Here is a 13837-nt window from a genome sequence, read left to right as displayed (position 1 = left end):
TCCAGTAGCACATAATCATTGACTCCTTTGAAATAATAAGCTCAATGTTGCCTGACTCTGTCTAGACTTAAAAAAGAGACTATTAAATCAACCCCCCCTTTTTTACTGCATGTGTAACTACATGATAGAGTACTTAAAGAAATGCAAATCTGATCTATGATGGAGCTGAGGTTGAGCTCAACTCTTGAAAGAACAATTACTTGAAATATAATACTATCATGCCAACTCATACAAATATAATACTATCATGGATAATGTTATCCTTCTGCCAACTCATACAAAACTTTCATCTCAGAAACTAATAAGGTCCAATCTTTAAAGAAAAATATTGGCAAATTTCACATTCAAAAATTTCATATCACCAGTAAGTTAACCAGTGTACTAATATCTTCTGACAATTATAGAATACTCAGCCTGAAAATCTCAAAAGTTATGATGCAAACTCTGCACATTATGGTAGAGAAAACTTTGTTTATGAATGCTTATGGCATATGGAATCAGTGTCAGGATATATAATGGCCATGTATTCAGCAAGCAGGCCATGAGCAATTTCAATAGGCAAAGAAACATAAAAATTGTCTCTTGGACTGAATATCACGACTAAAACAATCAACGTGCTGAGAAGAGATCTTTTTTCCCTTAGCTAGTAATCTATTATCTCCTCCAAATCTCCTCCGATGTAGGACCACTTACAAGACAATTTGCTAACAGCTACAGAGAATACTCTCCTTGTCATCTCCATATTACATAATCTAGCTATCCACTGCTAACAGTTTTTCTGGCACTATTTGAGAGAGTAGGTATCTAAATATGTGTCATTTATTGAAATGAGAAAATTAATGTTATATAAACTTTAAAGGTATAGCTATAGCCAGTTTCAACTACATCAGCATTCTACATGGTTATTTAAGAAAATCAAAAGACTGCCTCATATGACTGAATAAAATCAAAATCAAGAGACTGCCTAATATGATTGAACAAAATATGTTGTGATCTGATTATCTGATAATGTTTCTAGTGAAAAATACAGTTATCAATTATCTTTACATTAGCATTTGACCTCATTCACGTCATCCTTACATTAGTATCAGATCTGAATCACTTGATGCATCATCTTTACCAACAACTGAAATCTCAATCTAGGTCATGGTAATGTAATATAATCAACATTCCATGAGTTCTACCAACAATAGAGAGGTTAGAGTAAACACTATCAATTGCACTGATTTCAAACTACCTTAAAGTCAAAATAAGAATCACTAGGACAGTCTCTTGAAGCCACCACCTAAACCTCTCACAGATCTAAAAAATTCCACTCTATCACACAAAACTATGCATCTTGTCATGAACAAATGTAAGTGCACCTTTAAAGGAAATCAAATTGCAGATCTAGGGTCCCCAGCCCTTTTCCCTATAAGCTAGCAAAATCTAAGGATCACCAATTCCCTGAGTAAACTTGCTCCTCACAATTAAATCATCTAAAAGCCTTACACAAGTTAATTACTCTTGAAAACAGATAATCATGCATTTCCAAGACATTCAACTTAAATACAAGATCAAGTAAGTCTGGTTCCAGTGGCCACATTCCCCAGTTAATAGGGATTAACTACTATACACTGTAAAACAATATCATCAACTGGTCTAATAACCATATCCTTATGTACTTTTACACAATAAAAGCCTATACCTTCAACTTTGCAATGTCCTCTTCCAGCTTTCTTTTCTCTGCTTGCAAGCTTTCCTTCTCCACCTCCGAAGCAGCTAAGCTTTCCTGAAGACGATCCAATCGCGCAAGTTCATTGTCACTAGTAGAACAAAATACAATATGATAGTTGCTTCTTATACTTGGTAAATTTCTACAGACCTCTTTTATTATTCAATGAAGTAAAGTACAGAGAATAAAGATAAGTTCATTTTTGCCCAAAGAGACATTTATTTCAGACAGTTAACATCTTATACCAAAAAGGTAACAATGCATTCATATTCCAATAGACCTTAATTCAATTCTGGGGCTAACAAGGGTTAAGAAGCCAAATGATATGGTTTCTATATTGAGAGAGGATTTTTTGAACCTTGAAAGGGAAAGCCAAAGATTCTAGTACTCCTGTACCTATCTAGGGAATGGAATAAACAGAGAAAGAGTTCAACATATTCCAATTGTAATGGCCCTTACTCCCCTAGACAAGTGCCTGACAGCAGTTAGCCATTGAAACACTAAGTTTCACTACCATGTTGACAGATTCTACCTAGGTATGGCAACAACTAACCTAAAGCTTTCCTTCCTTGCAGTATAAAGAACCTGTGGGCAGACAGGTTGTTAAGTGTATTCTTTGGTTTAAAAGTTTCTCACTCACTACAAACACCTAATAACAGTGAGCTAAGTATACAAGCATTCTAATGATACTATAGACACTTTATAAAGGGGCTCTTGGTCTTTTGCTCAACTTCTACCTTAGAAAATAGAATTTCTTTTGTGGTAGAAGGTAACTTAATCTTGATATAAGTCACAGCCCAAAGCTACTCTATTACTAACTAAACATAATGATACAACATAATGATACAAAGATTATTCTTGTAAAACCCCTAAAACTCCCCTTAATTTTGAACTCAAATGCAGAGGAAATATTTTCCAAAAAATATTTGCACATCAAGGCAAAAATTTTCCATAGAAAACAGCATATAATTGCTGTCAGCAATCAAGGAATAAATGCATTTTACAGGAAACATAAATGAATACTCATCCTGACAACTGATACATAGGGTAAGATATACATTTCTTAATCAATAGCATAAAGTTATATTACTGTTGTCTGTATACTGGAACTACATTAGGAACTAGCTGTAATAATTCCACAGGTAGGTAAAAACAAACAAAACATGCTAGTGCATCTTTCAAAAAAAATTCAAGGCTCTGAAATATCACTAGAAATAGAAACTTGATTCATTCTACATGCACATTTTCTATAATAAACAAACACACACACACACACACACACACACACACACACACACACACACACACACACACACACACACACACACACACACATCCTAAAATCATAAAAACCAATGAGTCTGAGTAGAAAAAGATGTACTGAGGGAAAAGAAAAATCTGGATGCAGGAATTCCAATCTATGGACACAGCATCTGTTGCAAGTGCCATAATGTTTAAACAACTGGTTCTGTTGGCAAAAAGATTCAATTGGAGTACCACTCCTAAAGAAAGGATCAATTTGAAAGCCTCATGCCCTGAAGACATTTCTGATGACATTATTTCTGACCTTGATAGGGCAAACACCAAGGACTGAATACTGCTTGGAGAAAACAGGGTTGAAGAAAAAAGGTCTTTGGATATGATCAGGGAGAAAATATTTTCTACAAACTCAGAGAAGGTAAGAATTTGCAAGAGCCTTTGCTTATCAGACAGTGGACAAATACAGTATTACTCATCAAAATTGAAATTCCTCATCCCAGACTCAAGACATTCTGGTATCAACTGCCTCTTATTGCTGCTATGAAAGGACTTTAGTCCCTCCATCCAAGGTTGTGCACCTACAAGACCTCTCAAAGAATGGAAGCCCTATCTTTGATTCAACACACCCATCCAAACCACCACAGAAGTCACCAGAGTTCTAAGATGCGCTCTGAAGTCCTCTGCATCAGTCCTCCAAGCTGAAGGTCTTCGAAGTTCCCAATGAAGTGCTCTTGCAATATCTATGCTTTGTGAAGGAATCAGTATGTTTTCCTGAGATGTAACTTTTTTGGCCTGAAGCCCTGCCATATCGATGAAGGTAAGAAAGCCCCAAAGCTTCCTCTGAAGGAAGTAGGCTGATAATGCAATCTCTGTGGCCTCTGAGTAGATGAAAGAGGGTCCAAATCAAGCAAGTTACAACTATCATGAGTAGTGAGCACAGGGTGTGGTAAGCGAGCACTTATTCACTGGAAATAGTGAAGGCTCGAAGGTCCTAAACCTATTTTTCCAAGATAGCCTATAGAATTTCTCATGTTCACAAAAAAAATCATAAAGGGGAGAAAATACACAAAATAAAGAGAGCTGGGCTAAAACATGGATGAGATGTCAAGCAAAGGTTCTTGTAGGAGTCTCTATAAATTCAGATGAGCTCATTGTGGTTGAGGGACAAGTGACATATGACAGGAGGTCCAAGTGAAGGTTGAGAGAGCTGGAAAGATTACTATGTACAATGCTTCTTGACTAATGGTGTGAGGGCTGATCTTACATGCCCTTTTCTGCACCTTTTTCAGTTCCCCCCTTCTGTGGTGAATAGGGAGAAAGACCAGGCTGAGGGTATATGCGAGAAATGGGGACAAAAAGCAGTTGTGAGAAAAATCTTAAATTTAGGCACAACCAGTTCAACTGTCTTGTGTGTCTATGAAGGATGTAGAGATGACAGCTGGTGAATTCGTTGATGGTACTGCCATGTTACTTCCAGTTACCTACAACTTCTGGATTTAAAACTAAGCCAACTCCACATGAGGTTCTGTTATTGGTTTCAAAGTATAATTTTGTAGTTCTGATGTAACCTTGTTCTCTCACACCTTTTATCTTAATTCACATACTCCAACCATATCCTACTTTCATTCCAAAATCATTGTTCTTCTCCTCTGATCTGTCACTAAATACTAATTCTTCTTACTGCTTTGTTTTAGAAAATACAATATCCTTATGGAGTATGTGTTGGTTCATCAGGAATCATTTCAATACAAAGCTTAGCTTCCACGTCACAATAAGAAAGTACTAACTACCAGATTCCTGGATTTAGAGCAAAAGTATCAAGTAGTCAGTCCCCTGTTCTTCTGGTTCAGGGAGAGGGACATACCTAAATATCAGAAAAAAAAAATAGTAAAAAGGCCTGGGTCTGACATTTCACACAGACAATTCCTAACAGTCTGCACCATAGATTAGATCGAATCTTAGACCACATCAAACTGTGGGCAATGCTGAAACTGGTAAATTACACTTCTAAATTAGAACAGCAACAATGTTATATATCAAAAAAAGCATACTTACACAATAGGGGTCATGGTTTCCATCCCCTCTCAAATAGCATACAATATATCATGCATGAATTACCTCTGCACATAACAAGGCAAGTGCTATAAAGACTGCTTAAATACAGAGGCATGACAAGCAAATTCACTATTATGCCTTCAAGCTCAGACTCAAATCAGTCTATATACAATGACAGAAAACAGTCAAGCTAATAACTAAACAAACTACAAGCAACCATCAACTTAAAACAATTTCTAATTGGCTTTATGTGTTAAAACATCTTTTTAAAATCATATATAAAAAATATGTGAAAAATACTTAGAGCAAGAAGTTTATGTGGAATTTTCTTATTTGGGAAAATCTGTTGATAAAGTTGACAGAGATGCCTCATGAAAGGTGCTACCCCTTTTAGTCACCTTCTACGACACACAGGAAATACACTGGAAGTATTCTTTCTCCCCTATCCCAGGGCATGTGAAATGTCTGGGGTAAACCATGGAAAGGTCTGTGAGGCCTGGAGCTGTGGTTTTGGTGCATTACACATGACAGCAAGAGACTGAGTGAGCAAATGTGGCCTTTTTGTCTGTCTTCCTGGCACTACCTCACTGAAGCAGGGGACAGCAATGCTGTTTCTTGTGGGGCGAGGTAGTGCAAGGAATGGATAAAGGCAAGCAAGTATGAATATGTACATGTGTAGATATGTATATGTCTGTGTATGTGTATGTATGTATATGTGTATATGTTGCTATGTATATGTATGTATATGTGCGTGTATGGGCGTATAGGAGTGTCTGTGTATGTGAATGTACGTATATGTGTATATGTTGCTATGTATATGTATGTATATGTGTGTGTATGGGTGTCTTCCTGGCACTACCTCACTGAAGCAGGGGGCAGCAATGCTGTTTCTTGTGGGGCGAGGTAGTGCAAGGAATGGATAAAGGCAAGCAAGTATGAATATGTACATGTGTAGATATGTATATGTCTGTGTATGTGTATGTATGTATATGTGTATATGTTGCTATGTATATGTATGTATATGTGCGTGTATGGGCGTATAGGAGTGTCTGTGTATGTGAATGTACGTATATGTGTATATGTTGCTATGTATATGTATGTATATGTGTGTGTATGGGTGTATAGGAGAGTATGGGCCATTCTTCGTCTGTTTCCTGGCACTACCTCACTGACACAGGAAACAGTGATTAAGTATAATAATAATAGTTAATAATAATTAGAATATATATTTTTTTCATACATATTCGCCATTTCCCGCATTAACGATGTAGTGTTAAGAACAGAGGACTGAGCCGTAAAGAGAAAATCCTCACTTGGCCCCCTTCTCTGTTCCCTCTTTAAGAAAAGTAAAAACTGGAGGGGAGGATTTCCAGGATATTATAAATGTTCAGTTGATATAAAATAACCAAAATATTAAATCCATCTTAACAAAATATGAAATCATCAGGGCATAGGTAAAGAAATCTATACTCACACTATAAAGGCAAAACTGCTGTAAAATATATAATACTTAGTGGAAGTAAATAACTAAAAGGATGACGTACAATGTCTTCTGAAATTCAGCCATGGCCTCCTTGTCTGCCTGTGCTTGCACCAGCTGTTTCTGCAGGTCTTCACGATGAGCATTAAACGTTGTCATCAAATGCTCCACTTCAGCTTTCAAGGCTGCCACCTATTGTTGTGGGGGCAAATGAAAGCTAAATACAGGATGCGATAGCAAATCAAGGGCAAGATACAAATGGAGGAATATGGAAATAAAAAGAAATGAGAGAATATGAAGTTACACAAAATGCCAAGAAACTGATATACAAGGATGGGATATGTGTGATGACCAACAATCATCTGTTATGCATGCACTGTACAAATTTGAGCAAAGTAAACAAGACACTCTGATTAGCAAAGTGTGTGCTTTTTGGTTCAAAAATAGGTTTATTACAAGACACTAAAGAATCATTATGAGCATAAACAAAAAGGTAGGATAAATAAACTGAGAGTCAATGGTAAAATGTGTTGACAATATTTACAATAAACAAAAAAAGTGAATCCTCAAGGGAAACACATATAAAACAGGTTATGATGGTTCACATAAGTGAGAAACCATGAAGGTGAAAGATGGAGGAACAAATCAATTTCAATTTTTTTCTCTTCTAATTCCAATTATATGAAAACTGACCTATCCTGACCTATAGACACTTGGGTTTCACATCCTACATCAGAGATGGGTCAAGTACTTCTTTGTGCAAGTTCTTCAACATGATGCAAACCATCTTTTGCCTGAGCTTTCAGAGAAACCTTGATTTTCTTTCTTGCATGACTCTTCCTTTCAATCTAAACTTTCCCACAACCATCCTTACTAAATTTTTCTCCCTGTTATTTACGCTCATCCACAAGTCCCTGTTCTTCACCATGTAAATTGGTCACACAATCTGGCCTCTCTACCCATTATCTACATTAACTTTTAGCATCCTCCTCTTACATCACTTACATCATCTAACCAGCCTACAACTATTTCCAACTATTCCTCTAACTGAGCTAAAACTGCAACACCATCTACATATAACAACTGCAGCAACTTCTCTTCAGTTTATCCAATGTTAAGTATTACACCAATATCAATCCAACTCACTCTCATCTCACATAATGCCCCATCCACAATGCATAAAATAACCAGCTTGTCACACTTCCCTATTTACTTCAAACTACTTGCTTATACTGCCACTTACTCTCACACATGCACTAATTCCATTATAAATGTCTTTAAAAATATTCAGAAGTCTTCCAAGGACACTATATAAGAGTCATATCTTCCCACAGTACTTTTTTGTCCACCTTATCAACATCCTTTTCTAATTTTCTAAATGGTGCACACATATATTTTTCCCCAAAAAACTTTTTCTATCACTTGCCTATGAGCAAAAGCCAATCTTCACACCTTCTTCCCTTCCAAAACCAACCATGTCCCTCTCCAATATAGGGTTCAATCATTATCAGTCACTATCTCACCATATACCTTGCCAACTTATCCTTTACAATTCTTATATTCTTTGTAACTCCCCTTTCTCCTGTACAGTGGAAAAAGTACTGCCCTTATACAATCATCAAGCACTTGAACAGATTTTCATGCTTTCACAGAAACTTTCTAGATCCACTCCAAAGCACATTTACCTCCTATCTTCATCATCTTACTTACCAATCCTTCAATACCCCAAGTATTTCCATTCCTTACCTCCATTCTTCATTATCTTAATTACCAATTCATAAATGCCCCAATTATTTCGATTTCTTAAGTGCTTCATTGTTTTTCTTACTTTCTCATTTGTAATATCTACCTCTCCTATATACCTGTTTCTCTCTTCTTATCTCTCTCACCATCATTTCAAATTAGTTCTATATAATATACTCTACTTCTCTAATCATCTTAAACCTGTTATTAACATTTTCCTAGACCTGTCTAATATACATTCACTCCTTTTAAATATCTCTCTTCTACTCTTCCTTACATCCTTGGAAAGAGCAAAGAGAACAGGGAAACCCAACTGGATGATGGAAGGATGGAGTAAAAAAGAATTTAAGTGACTCAGACCTGAACATGCAGGAAGGCAAAAAGCATGCACAGATTAAAGTGACTGGAATGATTTGGTATACAGGGGTCGACGTGCTGTCGGTGGACTAAACCAAGGCATGTGAAGTGGCCGAGGTCAACCATGGAAAGGTCTGTTGGGCATGGTTGTGCATATGAAGCTGTGGTTTCAGTGCAGTACACATGACAGCCTGAGAATGAATGTGAGCAAATGTGGCCCTTCTTCTGTTCCTGACACTACCTCACTAATACAGGAAACAGCAATCAAGTATAAAAAAATACCCCATGGTTATATATTACAACTCTGTCTTCCATAAAGTTTCTTAAATCTTAATTCCTTTTACTGATAGATACCACACCCATGGCTACATATTCAACACTCTCTACCCTCCATTCTTCCCTATTCTCTGGCAGATTTAGGTTCTACAACCCTGTTTTTTCCCCTCCACAAACTTTCTTCATCCCCATTCCATGTTGTTCCACACTTTCCATGATCTACAAATGATGCATTAAAAACCTTCCTGAGAGACTCCACTACAGCAGTTTCAAACTTTTCCACATCACCTTAACCTCACTCTGAAACATTTCAGTTCCTTTTAGATCTTCAAGTAACCCACAGGAAGCTACATTTCTCCCTTTCATTCGTCAACTTTCTCACCCTTATTCGTCTCATTTTTTCATCCAATTTCAAGTTGTATATCCTCTTCAACAAAATCCTTTACTGTACTATACATTAACACATTGCAATCTAACAAAATCCCTCCTAATCCCTTCCTAGATTGCATATCATTCACATTATCGATCACATTCCTTCTTATCAAAAACAAACCAATCATTCTCTAGTTTACCGTCTTCTCTTTGCAAGAACCATGAGCATCTAAGAACAGCTTTGTGTTTAACATACATATTTGTTGCACTCATACCTGATGAAACACACAATCCATGAATTCATCAATGTCATTTGCACTTGGGATCCCACACCTACCTATTCTGCTTTCTTAAAATAACCTAAGACTGGAAGGACATCACCTGTAAGACAAAGGCTCTGAAATGGTAAAGAAAAGAAGTGTTATAAATGGAAAGGATTGTATGCAGGATAATTAACTGGCAAACGCTGGGTTGCGGTCATGAAAAGTTCAGGCCATTTAGTCAACTGGAAAGGATCACAGATATTCATCACAAAAGTACAGGTCACTAAACAAAGATAAACATGAGACCGATGATGAAAAATGAAAACTAAAAAAATTTTAAAGGGAATTTCTGAAGAAGAGAGAAACTCTTGAATACCCCATCTTGGAAAGGAGGTTATGAGGCATTTAAAAGAAGGTAAAAACAAAGAAACTTCAAAACCATGTTGCCACTCTGATCTACCAGAGCAGCAGTAACTACTCTACATAAAAATGTGCTGCAGGGCAATTATCCATGTGTTAGCCTGTTGGCCTCTCAAGCTTTAATGTCAATAATCCTAGTTCTGATGAGCAAACATTCCAATATCACAATTCCAGTGTTAACATGAGGTTACCTACATGAGCTTGAGTACAATACTAGTTACATAAATAGGCTAGAAGTCTTTCTGACCTCTCTCTGCAGTACTGGTAAGGCTATTCCATCCTCTTGCCTCAACTGATGACTCATGTTTGGAGCCTGCTAACCATATTACCAAACTTCTTGTCTCTAAGTTTCTTAGTCTGCTTAAATACCTTCTGGTGCATTAACTCCAGGACATAGTCAGGCAGGCTAAGAAACCTAGGATAATACATTATCAAAGCCCTACATTTCACAAAGACACCAATTGCAAATACATAGTTTGGGGGATGGTGGTAATATATGTGTGAATGAATGCATACTCACCAGGAAATATCTTTCACCAACTTTTTTAACAAGAGGAGCTGTGAGCCATAACATGTGCCCAACTATGAAAATAGCACTGAAAGGGCAATGTTATACTTACTTTTGCTTGTAAAACAACAGTAATAACATCACACTACATGTTATCACCCAGTAGTCAATTTCACATATCTTGCACTTCAGTAATAAATCAATTATTTCTTATACAATGATCACTCAAAATGTTTTGATTTTCTTAATCTTACAACTTCCTTATCACTATATAAAAATTCCAAAACCAAATACTGTTTTTGGACTGGGGATTGAATGTCATATGTGTATCATATGTGATGCCAAGAACATAAAGTGTTTTGTTCAGTGGGTGTGCTGTCCACACATGGCAACTGGAAAGTGTAGGTTGGATTCAAGTCTGTCTGGGGTTAAAGGAGTGACTGAAGACTTATGAGGAGATGCAGACATTCTGTTTTGAGTGAGCCATTGTTCCAAATTTATGGTAGAGTGCTGTATGTTTCTTAAAACTACTGTGGTGTCACAGTATTGTAAAGTGTGTGTGAGGTCCTCTGCATATGAAAGGACCTTAATGTTACAGGAGGTCATGTAGGAAAAGAATGAAAAGGTTTGAGAAAGAAATGCTCCTTGGGACACTCCATTGCATTCATTTAAAGGTGATGACTTTCCCACAAATAGTCAGAATACTCTTGCCCTAAATTCAACCAATTTGGACAACCAGTAACTATCAATCTAGCCATTACCACCCATCAGATGTAATATACAAATCAGTTTTATGTTTTCCCACATCCAAAACAACACAAAACCTGAGACCAAATGTCAAGACATACAGTTCAATCACCAATACCACAATGCAAAACTTTGGATGGCAAGTTGTTTGATAACCTTGGAATGAGGTCAAAAATTACAGTATTACAGCAGCATTATGAAAACTCAGCATCACTCTTTCCAAAGAGAAATGTAAGACTCCATCCAGCTGACATGCCCTACATCTCAGCCCACGATCAGAGATCAACCCTTTTAGGATGGTGAATTTCCTAAAGTCTTCTTCCATAGAAAGTGGATTTCTAGCAATATTTGAAAAACTAAAAAGACAAGCATTATCAGTCATCTAAACATAGTGCTTCAAAGAGACTAGTGCTTATCAGAAAAAAGATAGAAATACACTTAAACCATGGCATGCCAACAGAGTCTTTAAATTATTTTACTACATCACTGTCTTACTTAAAGAGTGCTCCCAGTGACTTCATGTATGATCCTCTCTAAAACTTAACCCCATGTGCTCAAAGCCTGAGTCTTCCTCCAATAATATATTCAAATTCTCTTCATAACTCTTGACACATGTAAATATAATGGTTGGCTAATTTAGTCATGTGAATCACATACATTGTGGAGTAAAGCAGGGGCCTGGGAAATGGCAGACTGCATGTATAGAACCCTTATACATAAACATGGAGGACAAATCAGAATGCCTGAAACACAGAGGTATGAGTCTGGTAAGGTGTATGGGGGCGTGGTGATTGAGAAGGTGGTGGTTAGTTCAGAACATCTGACTGGGGAGGAGCAATTTGGTTTCAAAAGAGGTTTTCTTGGAAGAATTTACTAAGGAAAAACTTGGAGCAGGAGAATGAATTGTATGTGGCAATAACTACATTTGAAAATGGCAAATGATAAGGTTGACAGACAGGTCTTACAGAAAGTATCACAAATAAATGGGGTAAATGGAAAGTTACTAAATGTAAAGAGGAATTTTAACTGTAGGAGTAGGGCATGTGTAAGAGAAGGAAGGGATGGTGAGTCACTCCTAGTCAAGGTGGGTCTGGCTTAAGGATGTGATTGATGGTGAGTGTTTAACCCATTCTGGGTGGAAAATAGCTTTCACAGATTTGTCTGACCCATGTCAGAGACAGCTTTTGTAGTTTTAAGTATGAAGCTTTTAGCAGTGTGCCAATGGGGATGCTATGGTAACTATAAGAGTCCAAGGGCCATGAAACACTTACTCATATAAAAGAAAACAATCTTCATCATAATATGCTAAACACAGTTACCAATTCATATAAATTCATTGAAAGCATACAGGAGCTACAGTAGCCTTGACACAGTCTACAGGTTTTACTTTCTTTTTACTATGTTTCCTAGTTATCTAGTTATATTTTATGTTTCTGGTACCATAAACTTGTAATATTGACCACCCTTGGCCACTAGACCTAATGATATTTTTGATCTCTGTGGGCAGAATATAAACAAATGTGCAATACCAAACCCAAGATTAAAAACTTAATTTTTCATTTCCATAAGCTACACTGAGAAGAGAAGGGGGGATGAGCCAGGTGCCACATGGGAAGTGTTAATAAGTTTATGCAGAAGTCATGGAAGCTGATCAAATAGCTGTTAACATAAGGCATGGTTCTAGTGGCTGACTTATGAAAGAAAGTCCAGATACTGGTAGTAGAATATGTATGATTCTGTAAAAGAAGAGATTGTGTAAAAGAAAAAAAAGAGAATGTTAACAAAAGTAAGGTAATGAGATGCAACAGGAAGGAGTGACTCAACAAAAACAATGTAATACACCTTCATCTAACTCTTCATTACATTCAAACCAGTCATTTCATTTGTAGTAACACACCTTCATCTCACTCTTCACTTAAATTCAAACCAGTCATTTCATTTGTAGTAACTTTTAATAAATAGTTTATTCCTACAAAGGATTTCAATGCATCATACACCGTACAATTGAAAGATATGTCACAATACTTCCCTAAACCTTTCCATACACCTCTAAAAAAAAAGTAAAAAATACTACATACACACTTTCTTTTTTTATGGATTTTCAAAAATCATTTTCATACTGTACATCTGATCAACAACAAAGAGCCTCTCAAAACCATTCCATTCATCTTTCTCTGCACCCCTTCTATTTTCTGAACTTTATTAACTTATCAAACCATAAAATACCCAGACACTTATCATGCATAAAAACAGATTATGGTAATGAATACTACATTTTGAAAAGCAATTGTAGAACATGAAATATATATTTAAAACAAGCAGTAAAATAACTGGAAATGCACCATGCACATACATACCTTCTGATCCCTTTGTGTAACAGCTAGAAGATTCTCCTCCTGCTGAGTACGGAGTTTGCGGTTCTCTTTATCCAGAGAAGAAAGCTGTCCTTCTAAATCAACCTTACTTTTAACTACCTGAAAAGAAATATGGAAATATTACCAAAAAAAATTACCTTTACAACATAATTGTTCTATGTAACCATTTACAGTATCCACTTTTCTTATGACACTATTAAAACCCACAATTAAAACTTGGTCTGAATCTTCAACATCTCTAAATACTTCAGGGTCCATATACATCCA

General features: G+C 36.5%; 1 protein-coding gene across 1 annotated transcript in view; it reads right to left on the bottom strand.

Annotated features, from left to right (window-relative positions):
• Positions 1-13837, bottom strand: part of LOC139756640 (uncharacterized) — a 333434-nt gene that overhangs the window by 52521 nt on the left and 267076 nt on the right. Inside the window, exons 22-24 of the mRNA XM_071676311.1 lie at positions 13553-13669; positions 6574-6701; positions 1688-1805 (exon numbers count right to left, since the gene is read on the bottom strand). Coding sequence (XP_071532412.1) covers positions 1688-1805; positions 6574-6701; positions 13553-13669 — 363 coding nt within the window. The remainder of the gene's footprint in view (positions 1-1687; positions 1806-6573; positions 6702-13552; positions 13670-13837) is intronic.

This window comes from Panulirus ornatus, chromosome 22, assembly GCF_036320965.1.
Source record: "Panulirus ornatus isolate Po-2019 chromosome 22, ASM3632096v1, whole genome shotgun sequence".
NCBI lineage: Eukaryota > Metazoa > Arthropoda > Malacostraca > Decapoda > Palinuridae > Panulirus > Panulirus ornatus.
This window is presented reverse-complemented; position numbering and strand designations above follow the sequence as displayed.